The 19,979-nt window shown below is 45.6% G+C and overlaps 1 protein-coding gene across 4 annotated transcripts; it reads right to left on the reverse strand.

The window, feature by feature from the left end:
- Positions 1 to 1,898: 1,898 nt before the first annotated feature.
- Vezf1 (vascular endothelial zinc finger 1) lies at positions 1,899 to 18,578 on the reverse strand. 4 transcript variants are annotated; one of them, XM_060387007.1, is made up of 6 exons: positions 18,267 to 18,563; positions 13,242 to 13,936; positions 12,438 to 12,501; positions 10,553 to 10,754; positions 8,239 to 8,397; positions 1,899 to 5,286 (listed from the first exon to the last, which is right to left on the reverse strand). In XM_060387007.1, exons 1-6 carry the CDS (start codon positions 18,297 to 18,299, stop codon positions 4,859 to 4,861), a joined length of 1,581 nt encoding a protein of 526 aa, XP_060242990.1. In that variant the 5' UTR covers positions 18,300 to 18,563; the 3' UTR covers positions 1,899 to 4,858. The 4 variants fall into 4 exon arrangements, with proteins under 4 accessions (XP_060242990.1, XP_060242991.1, XP_060242992.1 ...); XM_060387008.1 differs by having other exon boundaries at positions 10,553 to 10,736; positions 18,267 to 18,558; XM_060387009.1 differs by lacking the exon at positions 1,899 to 5,286 and adding an exon at positions 5,296 to 7,394 and having other exon boundaries at positions 18,267 to 18,578.
- Positions 18,579 to 19,979: the final 1,401 nt, after the last annotated feature.

Below are 19,979 nucleotides of genomic sequence, written 5' to 3' on the forward strand. Positions count from 1 at the left end.
GATTTGTTGGCCTGGTGCCCCTCCCCCCACAGCCCGGGCAAACCGTTCTAGAGAGAAAGAGGCCTGGGAGCGGCCGAGAGAGAGGTTGGCAAAGTAGATTAAACCGAAAAGTGCAGGCGGAGAACGCAAACCCTGGACCGCTGCAGCCATGGCAACGCCCGCATTTGTCTTACGCTCTGTGCCCATCCCAGGAGGGGAGGAACTGCCTCAAGAGGAAAAAGGGTCCAGAACAGTGGTTCTCAACCTTCCCAGTTTCTCGTGCTGTGGTGACCTCCAACCACAGATTCTTTTCGTCGCTAGGTCGCTACCCCATAACTGCACTGTGATCGCACTGTAAATGTTTCTGGAGACAGAGGGCTGTCGAAGGCGTTGAGAACCACTGGTCTCGAAGGATGCAAGGCCTCTCTCTCCTTCATCCCACCTGGATAGGCGGGGGCACCCTCTTTCTTCTTCAGGAGGAAAAAGGAGGCTGATGTCCCAGAGGGTGGGCTTGCTCAAGAGAGCTGTACCCCAGTACTTCCAGTGGATATGGAGAAGGTGGGGAGAGAGAGAGAGGAGGGAATGTCTCCCCAGACAGGCACACAGCCTGTCTCCTAGCCTCTTGTCTTTCAGGATTCTATCATGAACCCCTCCCGCCACTAATCTCCAACTGGTAGTTTTTCCATCGCATCTTCCATCAGATTTTCTTAATCCCGAGATGAGGCTGGATGACAGCACCGCTTAAACTGGTATCATCGTGAAGGAGACAGGAAATAAGAGGGCTGCAGAGCACTTGCTCATTACGTTATGTGCTTCGATGCCCAGCACCGGCCAAACAAGACAAGAGGAGTAGGTGAAAATAGGGTGCATTGAATTTGAGGTTCTAGACGCTGGAGAAATGACCTGGAGCCTAAGAGCTCTTGCTGTTCCTCCATTGAACTTGGGGTTGGATTGGCGCCCATTAAGTGCTGCTGTGGATGGAAACCTGTTTTAATCGCAGGTGTAGGATATGGGACTGATTCAGATGGTCCACAGCAGCAGATTATTTGCCACGTGCAGGCTCTGAGAGTGTCCCTTTGCCAGCTGCAGATTAAATCTGAGGACTCTAAGGGGGAGGGGGAGGAATGGAAGGAGAGACAGAGAAAGAGAGACAGAGGACACCGAGAGGGAACTGGACTCTACTTCTGCCTGCCAGGGCCAGGCCAGAGACGGTGAGATTCATTGATCCATGTGGATGCAAATGGTATTCTTTCAGGCTGTAAAACACTTTAAAGAAGAAATGGGCAGGACGCTGGGCCAGCCCAAGGACCTTCTGTCCAGTGGTCCTTGAGGATAATAAAGTGAAAGCCTCCACTCCTCGATATACTGAACTCAGGTTTCACCTGAGAACCAAATTGCAGGGCCCGAAAGAACAGAAACAGACACGCAGGGCTGGATCAACTAGCAACTCAGTGAAATAAAACTCCCCCTATTCCAAGACAAATCACTGCAAGGAATGTGATTCCTCTAGTTGCATTCAGAATCAATGAAGACACTGGAGTAATTAGCACAGGAAATCTGGGGGCACCCAAAACTTTTCCATTAAATGAAGAATCTTGATTTGCTACTTAGTGATACTGTCATTTGGGTACTTGTCACATCTGCCTTAACCACCTCCCTGGGGGCTTTTCATGACAGGGTAATGTCTACCCTTGCCTGGCTTACTGTGCGTTTAGTGGAGCTGTGTGGCAGGGCTGACTCCCATACTGTACCCTGGTGCCTTTCCACCCACCCTTCTTTGTGGTACCACGGTACCAACTAACCCTCCCTTCCCAGCCCAGTATCAGGAAGTGCAAACCCGGAGAGGAAGGAGTACTTCAGTCATTTCTCTACCATCACAGTGAACTGAGGAAGCTTCTGCAGCATTAAGCAATCCATCATAACAGTTGTGACTGGTTAACTTTAATTTGTCAAAATAAATCTGCAGTATTTTGCATGTTAGTAATACAGTGCTGGTATTGACAGGTAAAATCATCATCCGAGTACATAGAAACCTTCATTTAGGAGCACACCTTGGGAGGGAAATGAATACACAGTAAAAGGTAAATGCAGGCCGAGCAGCGAGCCCTAGAGCAAGCGTAACAGGCTGGATGTCAGATTCGAGGATTATCTAATACAACTGTTTAGCTGCCAGTCTGATAAAGGAAAGCTCTCCACCAGGTTACAACCAGGAGGGAAACACACTCTGCCTTTTTGTAGAGTGGTGGCTGTCGGTGCCTTCCGCACATGGTTGAATCAGTTCGTCACCATCACAACTCAGTTTCCGTTCCAAGACACAGGAGGAGTTCACCACACAACCTGCCTGTGCCCCCTTGCAGTGGCCTATCCTCACCCTGTCCTGTCATCAACTCCTCCCTCCCCAAAGAAGACACAACGTGGCTTTATTATTGCAGACAAGCTTCTTAAGTGAATAAAGAATGCATACAAAATAGCATTTTAACTGAAGTCATACAATGAAGTCTCACTCCTGTTTACAATGAATTGAAAAGAACAATCATTTCTAGTATATATCTTTTTTTTCCCCCTGTAAGAACTAATACTTTCAGGATCTTACGACCACGCTGTAGCCTGGGGGAAGGGCCCACACCTTCCCACTTTGAGAACTGCTCCTTGGCCACTGTGGAGGAAGCCCGGGCTGTCTGAACCGTGAAGGACCATGACAGCCAGCACAACACAGATGACAGGACCCAGCAGGCAGAGCACAGGCCAGGAAATGTGGGTTTCCTCCACATGTGACCACTGCCCCCCAGGTCTCAGCAGTGCCATTTCTAGGCCTTTCCCACATGAGCCCTTCCAGTAGCTCACACATAATGATCTACACATAAAAACAAACCATTTTTCAACTGTGGATAAGAACTGTTGTAACAAAGCCATAGCTACATATTTTTCTCTACATTTTGTTTATTGAGACAAACTAATTAAAAGGCACAAACATAGGGCATGTTTACATGGACATTATAACAAACATATACATTAAAAGTGTAGGAATGTGTTGCCTTCCTGCTAAACAGAAAGTTCCTAAGCTTTATATATACAAAAGTTGTACAATTTAATGTCCTAAAGTACAAAAGATCATTTATAAAATTATTTTACACTAGGTACTATTTATTTTAATTTTTTTTTTTTTTTTTACTATGTAGTTCATCCCCCTAGAACTGTTTTGTATAATGACACACAGATACCTGTCCCTGATGTAGCAAGTCTGCTTCAGATGCAAGGTATTTTGATGTTTGTACTGACACAGTGGGGTATAAACGGAAGTCATCCGGTGTGACAGTCCCGCATGCATTCTGCAGGGCTAACAGAACTCATTTCCATTTCTCTTAATTGCAAGATTAAAAATGAAAAAGACCCCAAACACATTGCAATGTAAAAAAAAAAAAAAAAAATATTACAGCATCTTGGTTTGAATGAACCTTTCTTTAACACAATGCTTTGAAAACATGAAGTGTGGCATGATGGCGTAAAGAGCATCTGTTTCCCTAGCTTTTGGTTTCTACCGTATGTACAGGGATAAAGCATCCCACTAAGAAACAAAAAGCACATGTCTCAACGTGCACAATCATTGCAGGGTTTCCGTGGAGCATGCAGACAGCTGCCTCCCTGAAAACGCCAGAAAGCGGATACAAGTGTTTTTTTTTTTTTCCCCCCCAAAGGGAAAAAAAAAAGTGATGTCCATATTTACAAAGTTGAACAAATCTGCACAATACTTGATTAAACAGAAGAAGGGGGAAAAGATACACTCTGCTTGTTCTGAAGGGGCATACTACCTAGTTAGTGGTTAGAATAAAAACTGTATACAATTTAATATAAGACATAAACTCTAGTGAGCATCTAACACATCTGTGTCTGTTGTAACACCAACAGACGATGATTGGGAGAGAGAGGGGCATATCACATCCCAGTGCCTCCAATGTCTTCCAATTTAAAGCAATAGATTTAAACTGTCCCAAAGTTCTCGTTGCTCCTGAACAGGCCCCACTGGCCTGCTAGGAGCCTGCTGTGTGCACACCTGACTTCTCCTCAGCCAGCCGCAGCCTTTTCTCATCAAAACACAATTTGTTTGGTTGTTTTTTTTTTTTTTTTTTTAAGTTTTTTTCTTTTTTTAAAAAGTCAACTACAATGCTATATTCCATCAGGATTAATATGCTGAGCAATATTTACACTCCAAATATCAGGTCACAATCCCTAGTATATGTTGAAGTTAGAATGATAAATTATCATATGCTTTGCATATCAGAGCTGGTATCACCTTTCCCATAGGGAATGCTGCCTGAAATTAACATATTCCCAAAGGTAAAATGCATATTCTCTGAAATGCATTTTATTATGACAATGCATCTATTTACTCATACGAACAAAAAAACACAGACAGTTCTACACTAGCTCTCAGTCTGTGGGTTTAGAACTTCAGGTTAAAATCATCCACCTTTCACAGAGGGAAAAACTCTGCTAGTGTTTTTACTGGATTAAAAACAATAATAATTAAAAACAAATAATGCTGTTTTTTGATTTTTTTGTTTTCGTTTTTTTGTTTTTTTGTTTTTTTCATTTTGAAATGGGTTTGATGATTGGTTTTAGATCTGGCATTTCATCTTGCCAGCTACTATCCTGTTTAAGCAATGCTGTCAGCTAAAGGGGGTTTCTGATTAAACTAAAGTGGTCCAGTGGTAACTTACACATATACCCTACTTTGAACCCCAGCCAAATTGGAGCAAAATGCTACTACACTCTTATTAACTAACATAATAAAACCTCCAAATTTCATAGCTTTAGTCAACTAAAAGTACGTTGCTGGTAAATATTTACTTTAACCCATACTTTGACTTTATAATACTGTTTACCAAGGTGGTGATGTAGGCAAAGCTTGGGGCAAAAAAGGCATGCTTTCTACAGGCCTCATCGCTATATTGAGAGGAGCAGCCAGTGTCATAGGCGTGGGCAGGTTCATGGGAGATGTGATGGTGACAGGGTGTGCTATATTAACTGGGGCGGTTACAGGGGTGGGGAGGTTGACTGGGGTGGTGAGTGTTAAAGGAGAGGTCATGGACAATGGGCTGGTTATAGTTACAGGATGCCCTATGTTCATTGGGCTGGTTATATTAACTGCACTTGAAACATTTACTGGACTTCTCATGCTCATTGCAGCTGCCACTGTGACTGGGTTTGACATAGTCCCAGACGACACAGAGGACGTTATATTGAATGGAGTAGTGAGAGTCACAGGTGTCGTAGCAGCCGTGGAGGTTTGGCACAGGTTGGCAGCTTCTAAAATGAGAAGACAAAAGGGACTTTAGACTCTCAAAACTATAAGCAAAATTCAGCTTCTGAATTAATTTCTCTTAATTAAAAAGAACATTTAATAAATCAAATTACAGTTTCTACCAAGTGATCAAATCTGAAGAGAGGACCTCCTGAGGACAGTCCTGGGGCCAGGGTTCCCACTAGGAGGACTTGGGCAACTTGTTCAGCCCTGAACTTCTGATTTCAGTTCACATTTACTTACCTACCTCAGAGATGCTGAGAGGATCACTTAACTTCCGTAAGGCACTCTGAGGGACAGAGAGTCTAAGTAGGACTAAGGGTCTAGCTATCTTCATGCAGTTCCCTGAATTCTACAACCTGTCTTGCGAAGAGTCATCCAGTGGCAGGCCCGTGGAAGGAAGCCTGTCCACACAGAGCTGTCCCTAGCAGAGCTGTGTACTCATGAATACAGCATGGTAAAGGTTTCTCAGATGTGAAGCCACATTCTGTTGAGTTTTAAAATGGGTAAAGAATGATAAACACTATTTCTGTTGTCTGTGTGAGTCAGAAGAAAACTAAGTTAAATAATGATGTAGTTTATAATGTTTCTTTTCTTTTCTTTTCGAGACAGGGTCTTATTACATAGCCCTGGCTATCCTAGAACTAGCTCTGTAGACCAGATGGCCTCAAAGATCATCCACCTGCCTCTACCTCCCCAGTGCTGGGATTAAAAGCTTTCTCCATCAAGCCTGGCTTATACAGCTTCTTGCATTATGGGAATGCTACTACTCATGATTGTGTTCTTCTTTCCCTCTAACTTTTACTTCCTCTTCTTTCTAGTGCTGATATATCATCTACCTGTACACATGATACACACCACTAAGCGTACCAAGGACTCACTAAGACAAGGAAATCCTGTGGCATGCTGGGAAACCCCAGTCCTTGTTACTCAGCAATGCCTGAAGAGCTCTTTGAGAGCTCCCTGGGGCTGGAGAGCTGCCTCACAGTTCAGACCATATTTTACTCTGGCAGATGACCTGGGCTCAATTACCAGCACCTACATGGGGGCTCACAACAATCTGTAACTCTAGTTCCAGGGGATCTAAAAGCCCTATTCAGGCTTCTGCTGGCAGGAATACACACAGTGCACAGACATACATTCAGGTAAAACTTCATACATGTAATTATTACATCTTCATTAAAAAAAGAAAAGAAGAAAATCTCTGGAAGGTAACGCCCCATTCCACTCCCCTCAAGAAAATTCAACACTACCTATCAATATGCCATAAAATGGCCATAAGGAGACAGACCCATGACACCCATTCAAATTACGACTGGAGGTGTGCACAGGGTCCACACAGGGGTTGAATGCTTCAGGTCAGTAAGCAGCTCTTCTATGATTGGTCTGACTTTATCTGGTATGCTTCACACTACATAGTAGGAGTGCCAAACAGGACTGATGACGGAAACCATCTACGGAGGCTTTCTTTTTAAATAGATTGCTGGGATAGTCAATAGAGAAACTGAAATGGAACCTGGGAAACTTACAAAGTTAAAAAGCTTCCTCTGTGATTATCTGATTTTCATCCAAGTTTGGGAACTTAAACTTATTCAGGTCTAATATTTAAAGGGCACTTCTGGCTGGGTGCGAATCTCTGGATTTGAGGCCAGCCTGGTCTATGTAGGGAGCTCCAGGCCAGCTAGGGCTACATAGTGAGACCTTGTCTCAAAAACAAACAAACAAATAAACAAGCAAACAAAAAAGTGACATTTCTGATTCAAGTTTAGGTTTTCAATACTGCAGTCTCCTCTCTCCCAAAATGTGATGTTTACTAACAGAGAAAGACTCCAGCTACAAATGGGAACACAATAGCATTTTGTTTAATGAAGGTCAGAAGATGAGCTAAACAATCAAGTCTTATTGTGCAAAGCAAACAGCACTGCAACAGTGAACACAAGCGTGCACGGAGTGGGAATGGAAGAAGGCTGCTCGCTTCCTGCTTCCTGGGTGATGCTGCCACTGCTGAGGCTCTTCTCATGCTCGGCTCAAAGGAAGGCGTTTCTGTCTCGTGGGCCACTTCCCTGCCTCCCCTCCAGTCTTCTTTTCACTCTAGAGGATCAAACTTTTGGTACTGTACATAGAAGGCAAGTGTTTACCACTGAACTGTCCCCCAGTTCTCAAGCATTCTTCACGGTGACTTCAAAGACTTTTACTCCTTCTCTAGTGAAAATATCCTTCACAATATGACTTTCAACTACTACACAGTTATCCTCATTCTCAACTTGTCTAACTAAGTCCTCAACCACAGAGGTGCAGATATGTTAAGGTAGGGACAGTCCTGTGAAGGGCTAAAGGAGAGACCAAGAGCCAAGAGAAAAGACAGCAGGACAGTAAGTTCTGAATTATACACCAAATAATCAATGCAGGACCAGCCCGAGGAAACAGAAAACTGGCTATGAGAAAATGAACACGAACAGCTCAACCACCTCAAAAGTTGAGACTATTTTAGAAATTAAAAAAAGGAGCCCATGGCAGGCATTGTGGTGCATGCCTTTCATTCCAGCACGCGGAAGGCAGAGGCAGATGGATCTCTGTGATTTCGAGGCTAGCTTGGTCTGCAAAGAGAGTTCCACGACAGCCAGGGCTATGTCGAAAGGCCCTGCCTCAAATCAAAACAACAACAAAAAGGAGCCCATAACACAAGGACCCTACCATAAAAAGGAACGGTAAGCATACCAACCTTGACTGCATATGTAACAAAAAGTAAATTCACAGAAAGAACATGTCAGGAAGCACTGAGGACTTTCCCCCACAAGAAAAACCTAAATAGAAGCACTGATGCTAATAATTACGACCCAGTAAGCAGCACTGTGCAGCCAGATTCCTGCACTGCGGTGTGCTCTTCTCCCATCCCCTGGAGTTCTAAATTGCATGCCCCTGGAGCCACACCGGCAGCACGAGAAGCCCCTTCTTACCTTTCTTTCTGGCTTTGACGGCTTCTTCCCACAGTCTCAGTGTCTCTACCTGCTTCCCTGGCCAGCTCGTCACATGCTGTTGCTGTTGTTGTTGTTGCTGCTGCTGCTGCTGCTGTTGCTGCTGCTGCTTCTGATTGCTGGTCTCTTCACTCATGCATGCTATTCCAAAAACAAACCACAAACATTGTGTTTACTTTGACAAAGTGTGGCCATGTTTTCAAATGCAAACCTAGGAGCTACAGACATAGGTCAGCTGTTACAGTGCTTGCTTAGCATGCAGGAAGCTCTGGCTTCCATTCGAGACCTTGTCAAAAACAGAAGCAAAGAAACCCCAGCCAGGCATGGTGGTGCACACCTTTAATCCCAGTGCTCAGGAGGCAGGTGGATCTCTGAGTTCTCAGCCAGTCTGATGATCTATACTGTGAGTTCTAAATCAGACAAAACTATAGTGAGACCCTATTCCAAAAATCAAACAAACAAAAAAAGCAAAGAAAAACAACCAAACCTAGATGCTTCAACTCCTGTGCCTCTATGACCACTACCATTTAACTAATGGCTCTTTTTTTATTTTTATTTATTTATTTTTATTTTTTTAATTTATGAGACAGGGTTTTCTCTGACAGCCTTGACTGTCCTGGACTCTCTTTGTAGACTAGGCTGGCCTCGAACTCACAGAGATCTGCCTGCCTCTGCCTCCCACAGTGCTGGGATTACAGGTGTGAGCCACTGCCGCCCATTTTAACTAACAGCTCTTAATGTAGTACATCCTTTTTCCTGCTTGTATCTATATCGAACAAGACAAATAAGTTTGCTAAGAAACAGAAAACTAGGGCCAGCAAGATGGCTCAGCAGGTAAAAGCACCTGGCACTAAGCCCAGTGGCCTGAGCTCAATCCCTGGGACTGTAATGAAAGGAAAGAACCTCCTCCCCAAAGTTCCCTCTGACCTCCTTGCCCTATGCCATGTGTGTGTATACACACTAAATAAAAATTTTCAATAGTCTACAGAACCAGAGAAAACTAATATAAGGAAGAAATTAATTCTTTGCTAAATTAAAAAGGAATTATCTTTGAAAAAGGAAGTTGGATGTTAGCATGGGTTCACCATTCAATAAACTATTAAATATATTTAACCACAAAGACAAACATTAGAAGTGAACTTTTACAAAGTATAACATGCTAGATAATGAACCCAATCTACTCACAAAGATGCACAAATACATAGGATTAAAACACATTAAACTTAGCCAAGTGTGGTGGCACATACCTTTAAAACTAGTACTTAGGAGGCAGAGGAAGGCAGATCTCTGAGTTCCATGCCAGCCAAGGCTACAAAAACAAAACAAAATGAAAAAAAAATATTAAACATTGCCATTTACATAAGTCCTTCACGCTCATTTATTTATAGAATCTGACATTTCTGTTGCATGAAATACGTTAAGTAATAAGATATAGAATTATGAAAATAGCTTTCTTCTAGTGGTTAGGAAAATTTTCAAAATAAAACGTTGGGTAAATTAAGTATTAAAATGTATCCATGTCTCTGAAATATCTTGTCTTCAGCTCTGAACTTAAGACAAGTCAAATATTCAGATCTTCAAATGTTATGATATCCCCTCTCCATGTGCCCTTGTTCCTGTGTGTGTGTCCATACATGTGTATAGAGAAAAGGGCTCATGTAGCTCAGGCTGGTCTCACTCAAACTGTTTCTGTTGGTGATGCTAGCCTTGAACTCCGGATCCTCCTGGTTCCATCTCCCAAACGCTAGAATTGTAAGTATATGCAACCACACTTAACTCAAGTTTATTATTACTATACTATATTATAGTATTTTGAGATAGGGTCTCATGTACCTCAGGCTGGCCTCCAATGTATCCTATAGCTAGCTCTGATCTTGAATTTCTAGTACTGTTTCCACCTCCCGCCCCCCATGCTCTCGGAATATAGGTGTGAACCACCGCCCTCAGCTGCTGTGGTTCTGAGCACCAGAGCTTACTCAGCCCTCATCAACAACAGCACTGAAAGAGCTGGGATGAAATTCTGCTCCATGGGTATAATGAGTAGTAGACAAGTGTGGGGCTAGAAGCGAATGAATGGAAAGCGTAACACTGCTGTTTGCGTACATGTATTCAAAGCACAGTTCCGACACCAACGTGTGCTCTCCGTCGATGCCCGCTTGCCTATTTTGGTGACGGGAGGAAACAGGATGAACGTTAATATAGTCCTGAGAGCACAGTCTCGGTTATCCCTGACACATTGAAAAAAGCCTGGATTGTCATCAATATGAAATGCAAAACAATCTGCAGCGTCACCTACTTTTGCTGATGCCTTGTTTACAGGTGTTGCAGTTGATGCTTTGGCTTTGCCCGTGCGTCTTTAGGTGGCTGGTGATGTACGCTGCACTCAGGAGCTTCCCGCAGATGTTACAGGAAACCTTGCCCTCGTGGCGCACCATGTGTGTCCGGAGTCTGTCTTTGGTGGCAAAGGCAGCGGTGCACGTCTGCATGAGGGAGGAAAACTTTTTTTAAATATAGACTATCCTGTTCAACTCATTTTAAAGTACGTATATCTTACACATCCCCTACCGGCGTCAGCAGGCTGCCTGAACTAGTATAATTTTCATTGCACGTGTTATTGAGAATCACAGATCATACTAGAACATCTGGTGAATTTTAGATGCTTCTACTTTGGGGGAAGAAAACCTATCAACACAGAGTAATGAAAAGATATAAGGCTCACACTCAGTTAAACCTAGATTCAGAGCTGGGATGGGGCTCAGTACCTGCCTCCTGGGTTCAGTTCCCCTCCCCACAAGAACAAGACGAAACGAAAGCCTGGATTCAAACTGAGTTTTTCAAGCCACGAAACAGTGGAATGCTGAACAGGACGATCTATCTGATGTCTCTATGGAACAGGGTCAACACCCATCACAAAACTCCTGGCAGATTAAGCACCTGATATGCATAGCACTAGCTAGCAACCTTCTTCCAATTAGACTTGTCTTAGAATTTAAGTCACTGACTTAATAAAATCAGTCATTAACAAACAACTGAAAGGAGCACTAAAGAACTTCCAGCAACAAACTAGAATTGACAATGTCTAAATCATTCATTCGATTTAGCAAAATTCTTAACTTTTTCACTCTAACAATTTGTGCCTAATAAAATCACCAATATAAATATATATTTTCAAATTTTCCAATTTGGCAACAGCAGACAAAAATCTAGTAAATAGTAAGTCATCCCAAGGATAAGAGAAAATGCAATATAAAGTTCTCTCCTTCCCTGGGCTAGAAAGACAGCTGGCTGTTTAAGAGCCCTGGCTGCTCCTGCAGAGGACCCAGGTGCAGTTCCCAGCACCCGCACAGTGGCTCACAAGCATCTGGAACTCCGGTTCCAGGGCCTCTAACAAGCTCTTTGCCCTGCCTGGGCACCAGACATGCATGTACATGCAGGCAAACATTCATACACATGACATTGAAAAAGAAATCTTAAAGAGAAATTACAAAAGGGGCTCAGCAGTTCAGAGCAGTGCCTACTCTTGTAAAAGACCCAAGTTCAGTTCCTAGCACCCACGTAGTGGTTCACAACCCTCTATGCTCTAGTTCCAGGAGTTGATTGCCCTCTTCTGACCTACTCGGGTTCCTGTGCACATACGGAACACATACATACACTTAGGTATACACACGTACATAGAAAGTAAGTTTTTTTTGTTTTTTGTTTTTTTTTAATTACAAAAACAAAAATTCCAGGGCTGGAGAGATGGCTCAGAGGTTAAGAGCAGTACTTGCTCTTCCAGAGGTCTTCAGTTCAAGTCCCAGCAACCACACGGTGGCTCACAGCCATCTAGGCAGGTCTAGTGCCTTCTTCTGCCATTCAGGTGTACATGCAGACAGAACATTGCTTATATAATAAAATAAATAAATCTTTTAAAAAAATTCCCCTCTAACACCAAAAAAAAAATTCATTGCTTAAGAAAAGGAAAATGCAGTTACACAAAAACAATATGCTTATATTTTAAAAACCATCTTTTACTACAAAATATACTGCCTTACATATCACAAAACTAGTATTCCAATGAAGCACACTCACGCCAACCAGTGCCTTGAAGGCCTTGGAGGACCATGAGACTTGACTGGCTCCAGCTTTCTAGATAATGTGCACCAAGTGCTATGTTAAAGATAAGTCATTTTAACTCTTACTTGGCATTTGAAGGGTCTTTCTGTTGAATGCACATGTTTGACATGACAGCTGAGGTGGTCAGGCCTGTAAAAGAGTTTCAAGCAGAGGGTGTAACAAACACATACATACAGAGAGAATGCTACTTATGTGACCCTGCACCTTGGCGGACTGTAGGGGAATGTCCTGCAGAAAGCAAGAACTACAATCCCTCAGCCCTCACTGCAAATCACCTCACCTTTCCAACCACGAACACAAATCTTAACCCATCACTGTTATTTCCCTTCCACTCATAGTAAGTCCTGACTCTTTACAATCACAAACACTCAAATTTTAGTCCTAATACCAGGAATAAGTACCACTGTGTTAACTCTAATAGCTCTTTAAAAAAAAAAAAAAATGAAATAGCACACAAATTTAAAACTGGGGAGGGCGGAGGTAGGAGAAAGAGCCTCCTAAAAGCTGCATTAAAAATATCCAAGGTCATCCCAACTGACAGGAAAGTTTCTTTGATGTGCACAGTGACCCTTACATCCAGTTCTCCAACTGAACTAGAAAGTGATAGGATTTTTGGAGTGATAAGAATCCAGGTGCCAAAAGAAGGCCTGGAGCTACCAAAGTACCTCCTTAATGACACAACAGCTTAACTGCTGTGTCTCCACTTGTCAATCACACCAAACCAGAGTTAGACCTAAATACATCATATTTATCACCAACCTCCTCTAACAATGCAGACCTGCTCATATATCTTCCCACGTCAACCAGGATCACAGACACAACCTGAAGCTCACAGATACCATAATGAAAAGCAAAGCAAAATGTGGTACCTTGAGAAGCCTTTCCCACAAACACTGCAAGTATAGGGTTTGGTGATGCCTCCTTCATGAGATCTCACATGGTAAGTCATGCGGTCCTTCCTCTTGAAGCGCTGATTACAGATAGGACACTCAAAGGGCTTTTCGTCCGAGTGGGAAAGCTTGTGCCGATTGAGGTGGTACACATCCCGGAAGGCCTTCCCGCACATCTCACAGGCATGGTTCTTCTTGACAGGCTTGCTGGGTTTCTTGACAGACTGGGGCACAGGCATGGCTGTGGTACTGGCGCTGCTACTGGGGTTGGTGCCCGAGGAAGATGTAGTGACTGTTGACAAGATGCCTGCAATAGTTGAAACCAACGAAGTTCGGCTGCTGTCCCCAGCGATGGTGGAGATAAGGGGAACCACCGTGGTGGGGGTTTTCTTTGCCCGAGACACCAACTTGATCCCTGTGTGGCAGGACTGGTGGCGCCTCAGGTGATAGCTGTCCCTGAATGCTTTACTGCAGTAAGTGCACACAAATGAAGTTTTGGGTTTTTCTTTTTTAATCCCAATGGCATCCTTTAATGTTTCTGGTGCAGCCTGAGGTTTCTGAGTTATTGGTATTGGAAGCAACGGTTTCTGATCAGGGGGCTCCACAGCGGAACTCAGGAGGGGCAGCAAGCTGTTCTGCGCTGCCTGTTGTTGGTGATGGGAGGCTTCGTGGGCCTAAAACAAACATTTACACTTGAGAAATTGAGTCTCCACGGTGACCCTAACACTCCATATGCTCCAGACAGGAAAGAGAGGAGGAGACAGTCCAGGAGCCCGTGAGCCGCTCTCTGCAACAGAGCTGCAGTGACCACCCGCCCTCAAGAGCTCCAGTTACAGAGCACTGAAAACCGCTGCTGATCAAAATTTTTGTGCATCTACATTGCTGACAGCAATCTTACTCTCAAACAGTGGACTAAAGTATACACTACCCTTGCTCAGGAGAGACATATAAGCTGATGAAACCACTGTGTATTTGGCTGCCGAAACAGAAACCAAGTTTAAATAACTTGTCAAAAAAAAGTACATGCCAGGCTGAAAACTGAACAATACCTTAGGCTGCGTCAACATACAAACTCTGTCCACGGCCATCACCATCATCTGCTGTCCGTTACAGGACAGAAAAAGCACCCAAGTTTCTCCCTGTCTTTCAGAAGAAAACTAGTGCCTGAGAAAGGGGCTGCTAAGCAGTGAAAGGAATGCAGCTCTGTGAGTACATATGTTAGCTGTTACCTTTACTTATAAAGCTCATCACTTAACTAAAGATGTGGCTGGCGTGAAGGCCGCCATTTATCAACTGGGAAGGCAGCTGTGAGGGTGGCCTGTCAGGTGTTTCTCAGCTCAGGGATCCTCCGCTAGGGTCTGTGTCCTTTGCCAACACTAGTAAAAGAAAACTGAACCGCAACCACGGTCACGTCCATCCTCTTCCAGAAAGAGGATTTTGATAAAATACTAGATGTATGCTGTTAAGATATGCTTCTCTACTTCAAAACTGTAGCTGGACCACTGTTTGGAAATTTTAGAAAACAATGGAAAAAAGTTCTTGAAATAGCTCTTCCTAATATGCTGTTGTGCACCAACATTATTTTTTAAATACCTGACAGTGAGCCCAAGCCCCTATGCTTGAGTTTCATAATCCTAAAAGGATCATGCTAAGAGTTAACATATAACATCCTAGGAAGAGCCTATCCCACCATCTCAGACACGTCAGATGGTTTTTCTTACTGGTCAGTCTGTAGTCACTTGACTAGCTAGGTTGATTAAAGGCACAGAAAACAAACCAACAAACACCCGAGGAGGCTGGCAGAGCTCCTCTGATGGTCAAGAACATCTAGCCCACACATTCACTCAGTGACAGGTCAGCAGCTATGTCTGGAGCCACTCTCCCCCAAAGGTCAGGACACATGGTATCCAAAGGTAGGGGTCTGAATGTAACAACTTTGAAACAAATGTCCTTTAGGCTTTAGAATGACGCTAGAAATCTTAGATACTAATGGGTGTCTTTCCAGATTTAAGGCTCACACTGAATCACAGCTCATTTTTCATTTAATTTGTGAGGCTCTCATAACTTGGGATCTACCTCCCCAGATGACTTCAGCAGAAACTTCACAGAATCTGGTCTCTGATCTTACTCTTTTTTCCAGCTAAGCAAGGTACCCAAGTTTCCACACAGAATGCAAACAGTTAAGAGCTAAAGCAAGCTCAAGATATACAATTTCAAAGGCTAACAGATCAGACGCTGCGGAATGCAAATCTTCTGGACAAAGTTCAAACTTATAACATTTGAGCTATTTTTCAACTCTAAACAACCATTAGCAGGATGAAGGACTAAAAGAAATTACTGTCAGGTTCCCAATTCAGAAGTTTGTGCAGTAAAAATTACGTTTGCAGCATCGCTGATGCTCACTCATGAGGGTCACACCGGGTCCCTGTTTCTTGAGTGAAATACTGGAGGACCACTCAAGGACTCTCTGAAGATTGCTAGGAGCCCACACTTCTCTATGAAGCTGGCTAAGAGCGCAATTTTCCTCAACTTGTTCTCTAAGGGAGAGAGTTAAATGACAACTGTGGCCCGCCTTCAATGAAGTGATTTATTTCTCAAATGTAAGTCCTCGGTAAGCTTTTATGAGGCTAGCATCATCACAGCAAACTTTAAGTTTCACCTTCTAACTCAAGTGCACAGCTCTAACCCTGCCCAAGCTTTCCTTTTTCTGGGACTGGCAAAAAAACAAAACAGAAATGTTATTTCATCACCCAGGGTGGTAGGATGTGGAACCATGAAATCTCCATGGCCAGAGGGTAAAAGATTTTGTACTGAAACAAATTAGCATGGGTGAGTCAGATCTTGAATGTCCTGTTAGAAGAATCATCATCCATCACATATTTTAAGAGCTACACTTTCACTTTCCATCATGTTATCTGGAAGGCAAGCAGGTTATTAAAAACTGCTTAAAGATATAAATTCAACAGGATGCTCCAAGAAACAGAGTTTAATTCTTCATGTCCCCAGTGAAAGTTACTGAAAACTGGAACTCAATGTCTATTTGTACCTTCCCATAGGAAAGACTGAAAGTCTCTTTACTCATTGTCCTCAACCCTAAATTTTCACAGCACAAACCAAATGTCCGAGATCAATAAGAGCTTTCACATTTCCTCACCAGGTGGAAAAAATTAACAGGTTGGCATTAGCTTTATCCAGGGGGAAAAAAATAGTTTAAATAGCTTTCAAAAGTATTTCGTGGGATCTTTGAACTAGCTTCCCAAAGATGAATTGTGGGTTTCTCCTTTACATGAAGAACGTGTTTTGTTTGGTCTCCATTAGGTTTACAGATACTCTGTCTGATACTGTTTAAACCACTTCCAAGGCTCCTCAGTCCTTTATCATAAAATGACTATTTGTAAGCTTCTTCTAAAGAGAGCATTTGCCATCTTTGCACCAACCCCCATGCCAACTAGTTCTGTATTTCTTTGCCAAGGCATTCATTCTTAAGCTGATCATCACTTTATTAACAAGCTCTTCAAAGCATAATAAACCAATACTAGATCAGGATGATAAAGTTTGACGTTCACGAGTTCCAAAAGCTTAAGACTTTCCAGTTTTAGTAACCCCGTTTATTTCATTAATTACTTAAAATCAAAATGCCCACATTTGAAATACGTCTTAATACGACAAGCCAGATTACACAATGGGTAATTTTGAATTCTCCAATTCCCTGTATTAACTCCATCGGGATGGGACCAGATGCTGCGAGGACAATCTTTAGAAGATTCTGCATTTCCAAAGGTTTCAAGCGCCCAAGCTATGCGCTTGGAATTTCACGAAGTATTTAGGAAAATAACTCAAAGAGGCAGGCGGGAAGAACACACTATAAAAACGACCAGCTTCGTAACCTTCGGTTCTGAAGTTTCTGCGTGAGCTCATCTCTACTGCTCATCAATGCATTTGCAAACAGAAATGAAGTAGGGAGAGAGAGAGAAAAAAAAAAAAAGAAAAAGAAAAAGAAAGAAAGTTGCAAACAGGGGTCCCGCATTAAAGTGGCAGGGAATGGGTCTGGCCAAAGTATCCGCCACAGAGGCTTCGAAGTCTCTGGCAAAAGATGCGAAGACCCCTACACTCCACGAGCGACTCCTCGGGGGGCTTTGTACGCGGACTCTGCGCTCGCTGTCCGCTCCCCGTCGCCCACTGGGCTGGAGCGAACGCTCGAGCGGGGCGCGAGCGAGAGGAGCGAGCCGCGCTCCGGAGAAGGTCGGGCCTGCAGGAGTCCCGGCCCCCGCCGCTCCCCGCCCCCGCCCGGCCCCGCCGGCCCGGGGATTCCCCAAGCTCAATGAGTCTGCGGCCGGACAGCTGGACAGAGGCGAGGGGACCAGCCGCCGGGGCTCGGCTGGGACTTGGGCTGGGAACGGAGAAAAGTTTGCAGAGGGGAAGGACGCTCGCAACACCCCCGGCCGGGGACACCCGAGGGGGCGGCGAGAAGGGGGAGTGGCGGCGAAGCCAGAGATACCCGCTATTCGCGGGATGTGGGAGGAGGGTCAGAAAGTCAACACACAAGCACACGCACAAAAAGAGGTGACGCGAAAGCACGAGCGAAGGATGGATGGGGAGTGGGAGTAGGACCCGGGGACCCCCGGGCTGCGGCGCGCGGCCCGGGTCGGGCGCGCAGTGGCCGAGCGGCCCGCGCTTGCCAGCGGCCCGGCGCCCTCCTTTCTCTGGGCCGCGGGGTGGTGACAGCGGCCGGCCTCCTCCCTTCCCCTTCGGGGCGGGAGGGAAGGGTGTGTGTGTGCGTGTGTGCTTAGGGGGGCCCCGGGTTCACCCCGAGGCCTGCTTCTCCCCCGCACCCCGTGAGGCCGCCTCCTTTCACCTCAGCCGCCGGGCTCCGCCGGAGCGGGCGGGCGGAAAAACAAAGGGGGATTAAGGCCGGGCCGGAGAGCGGAGCCGGGAGGGGAGGAGCGCCCGCCCGAGCCCGGCCCGGCCCCCCTTGCCCCCCGGCCCCCCCGGGGCCCCCAGTACCTGGAACAGGAACGCGGTCCAGTTGGCCTCCATGGCTGCGGCGGCCGACCCCCCTCCTCCCCACTCCCCCCGCTCGGGGAGCCTCCTCAGCCGGAGGAGGCGACAACAAAGCGGCGGCGGCGGCGGCGGCAGCGGCAGCGGCGGCTCCTCAACATGGCAGCGCCGAGCGCGGCCACTTCCGGTAACCTCCGGGACGCACCACCGCGGCGGCGAGCGCGGGCGGGGGGGGAGCCCCGGCCCGGCCGCCGCCGCCCCCAGCCGCTCCGACCCCCTCCGGGCGTCCCCGCCGCCGGCGCGCCGCCTCGGAGCTCAGCCAGTGCCCGCGGGCGGTGGGGTCAGGGCGCCCGCGCGGGGGCTGGGGTGGGGCCGGGGGCGGGGATGGGGCGCGGCGTCCCCCCCCGCGGGGGTGTGTGATGCTGCGGTCCGTGGCTCAGGCAGCTGGAGCAGGGGGAGCTCAGGAGAGAAGATGGAGGACGCCAGGGTCTGGCGCTGGCCCGCTGGGCACAGCTGGGTAGCCTCGCGTGACTCTGACTTGGTGCCCAGCGGCGTCGAGTCGCTATCATGCCCTCAGCAGCAGTCAGAGCTCCGGTTGGTCACCTGGCTCTTCGGTCGGTCAAGCACATCCCAGCTTCCACCTACCAACTAGGGGACGCTGGCCTCTAGTGTCCCCCTACCCTCCGGTATTTTCATTCCTGGCCAGCTAAGCCCTCAGCGCTCTTGCTATGTGATATCACCATCACCCTTTGCGTGGCCTTCCAGTTTGAGCAGGGAATTCCACTAGGGTACAGCCGAATGTGGCGGGAAACACTTCCCACGCTTTCAGATGTCATTACTGGGTTATTCTTGGGTGATGGGACTGCGCTTCCCCGTCCTTCCCTTTCACTCCAGACACAGGAAATTCTGCTTAAAAACCCCTCTCCCGCCAGGGTTAAAAACAATGAAAACAAACGAGAAAGTATAGAGACCAAGTATTTTAGTCTTTTAGTACATTATTCAATGCTCCCCCCCACACACACACATTCACAAAAGTCAGACTTCTGGTTGGACAGCGTCAGATGTCGCTGAGGTGACCCCAGCCTCTGCAGTTCCCAGTCTTCTGTGTGGGAGTCAGCCAGCACTGCTACTGGTTGGAGTCTGTAGATCATAGCCCGTATGATGTCTTGAATGTTTGCTATCCTTTCCTCACATAGAGGTAGCTACTGTGAATATCATAGACAAGCTATTATTAAACATGTGTCTCTAGTCCAAGAAATCTGCGGTGGGGAAATGAGGGGGCAGGCTCCATCTATGGTATTTTTATAAACTAGTTTTAAAATTTTCCTCAGATGGGTACATTATTTCAAGACTTCAACATATTCCAAACTCATTACTTCTAGACACTTCTAAAGAAAGACACATCTTCAACTTCCCCCAATATATATATACGATCCAAACAGCATAATTGCAGAATAAAGACAGGTACAGTAACTTGATCTGTTTTTCTGTCCATTAGACAAGCAAATATATTCCTCTCCCACTCTTCCATCAGTCACCAGAATAAAGGGGCTGGGAAATGATGGTCTGGTTCCTTTTACAGTTGACTCCCCATTAGATACTGCCTGGAGGCTTTGGGTATGACCGAGAACTCCAGCAATTTGGATGGATCAATAGCGGTAATCACCAGAGAACTGGTCAGCCTAAGACAGGAGGGACAGAAAATTAGTTTCTGATATA

This window comes from Meriones unguiculatus, chromosome 7 (assembly GCF_030254825.1).
Source record: "Meriones unguiculatus strain TT.TT164.6M chromosome 7, Bangor_MerUng_6.1, whole genome shotgun sequence".
NCBI classification, from domain to species: Eukaryota; Metazoa; Chordata; class Mammalia; order Rodentia; family Muridae; genus Meriones; species Meriones unguiculatus.

Coding starts and splice junctions, on each gene's coding strand:
- Vezf1 (XM_060387007.1), bottom strand. CDS start 18,299: ATGGAGGCCAACTGGACCGCGTTCCTGTTCCAG. Junction 12,502..13,241: donor TGTGGGAAAGGCTTCTCAAG/GTACCACATTTT, acceptor ACTCTTTTACAG/GCCTGACCACCTCAGCTGTC. Junction 5,287..8,238: donor CGTCAAAGCCAGAAAGAAAG/GTAAGAAGGGGC, acceptor TTCTCATTTTAG/AAGCTGCCAACCTGTGCCAA.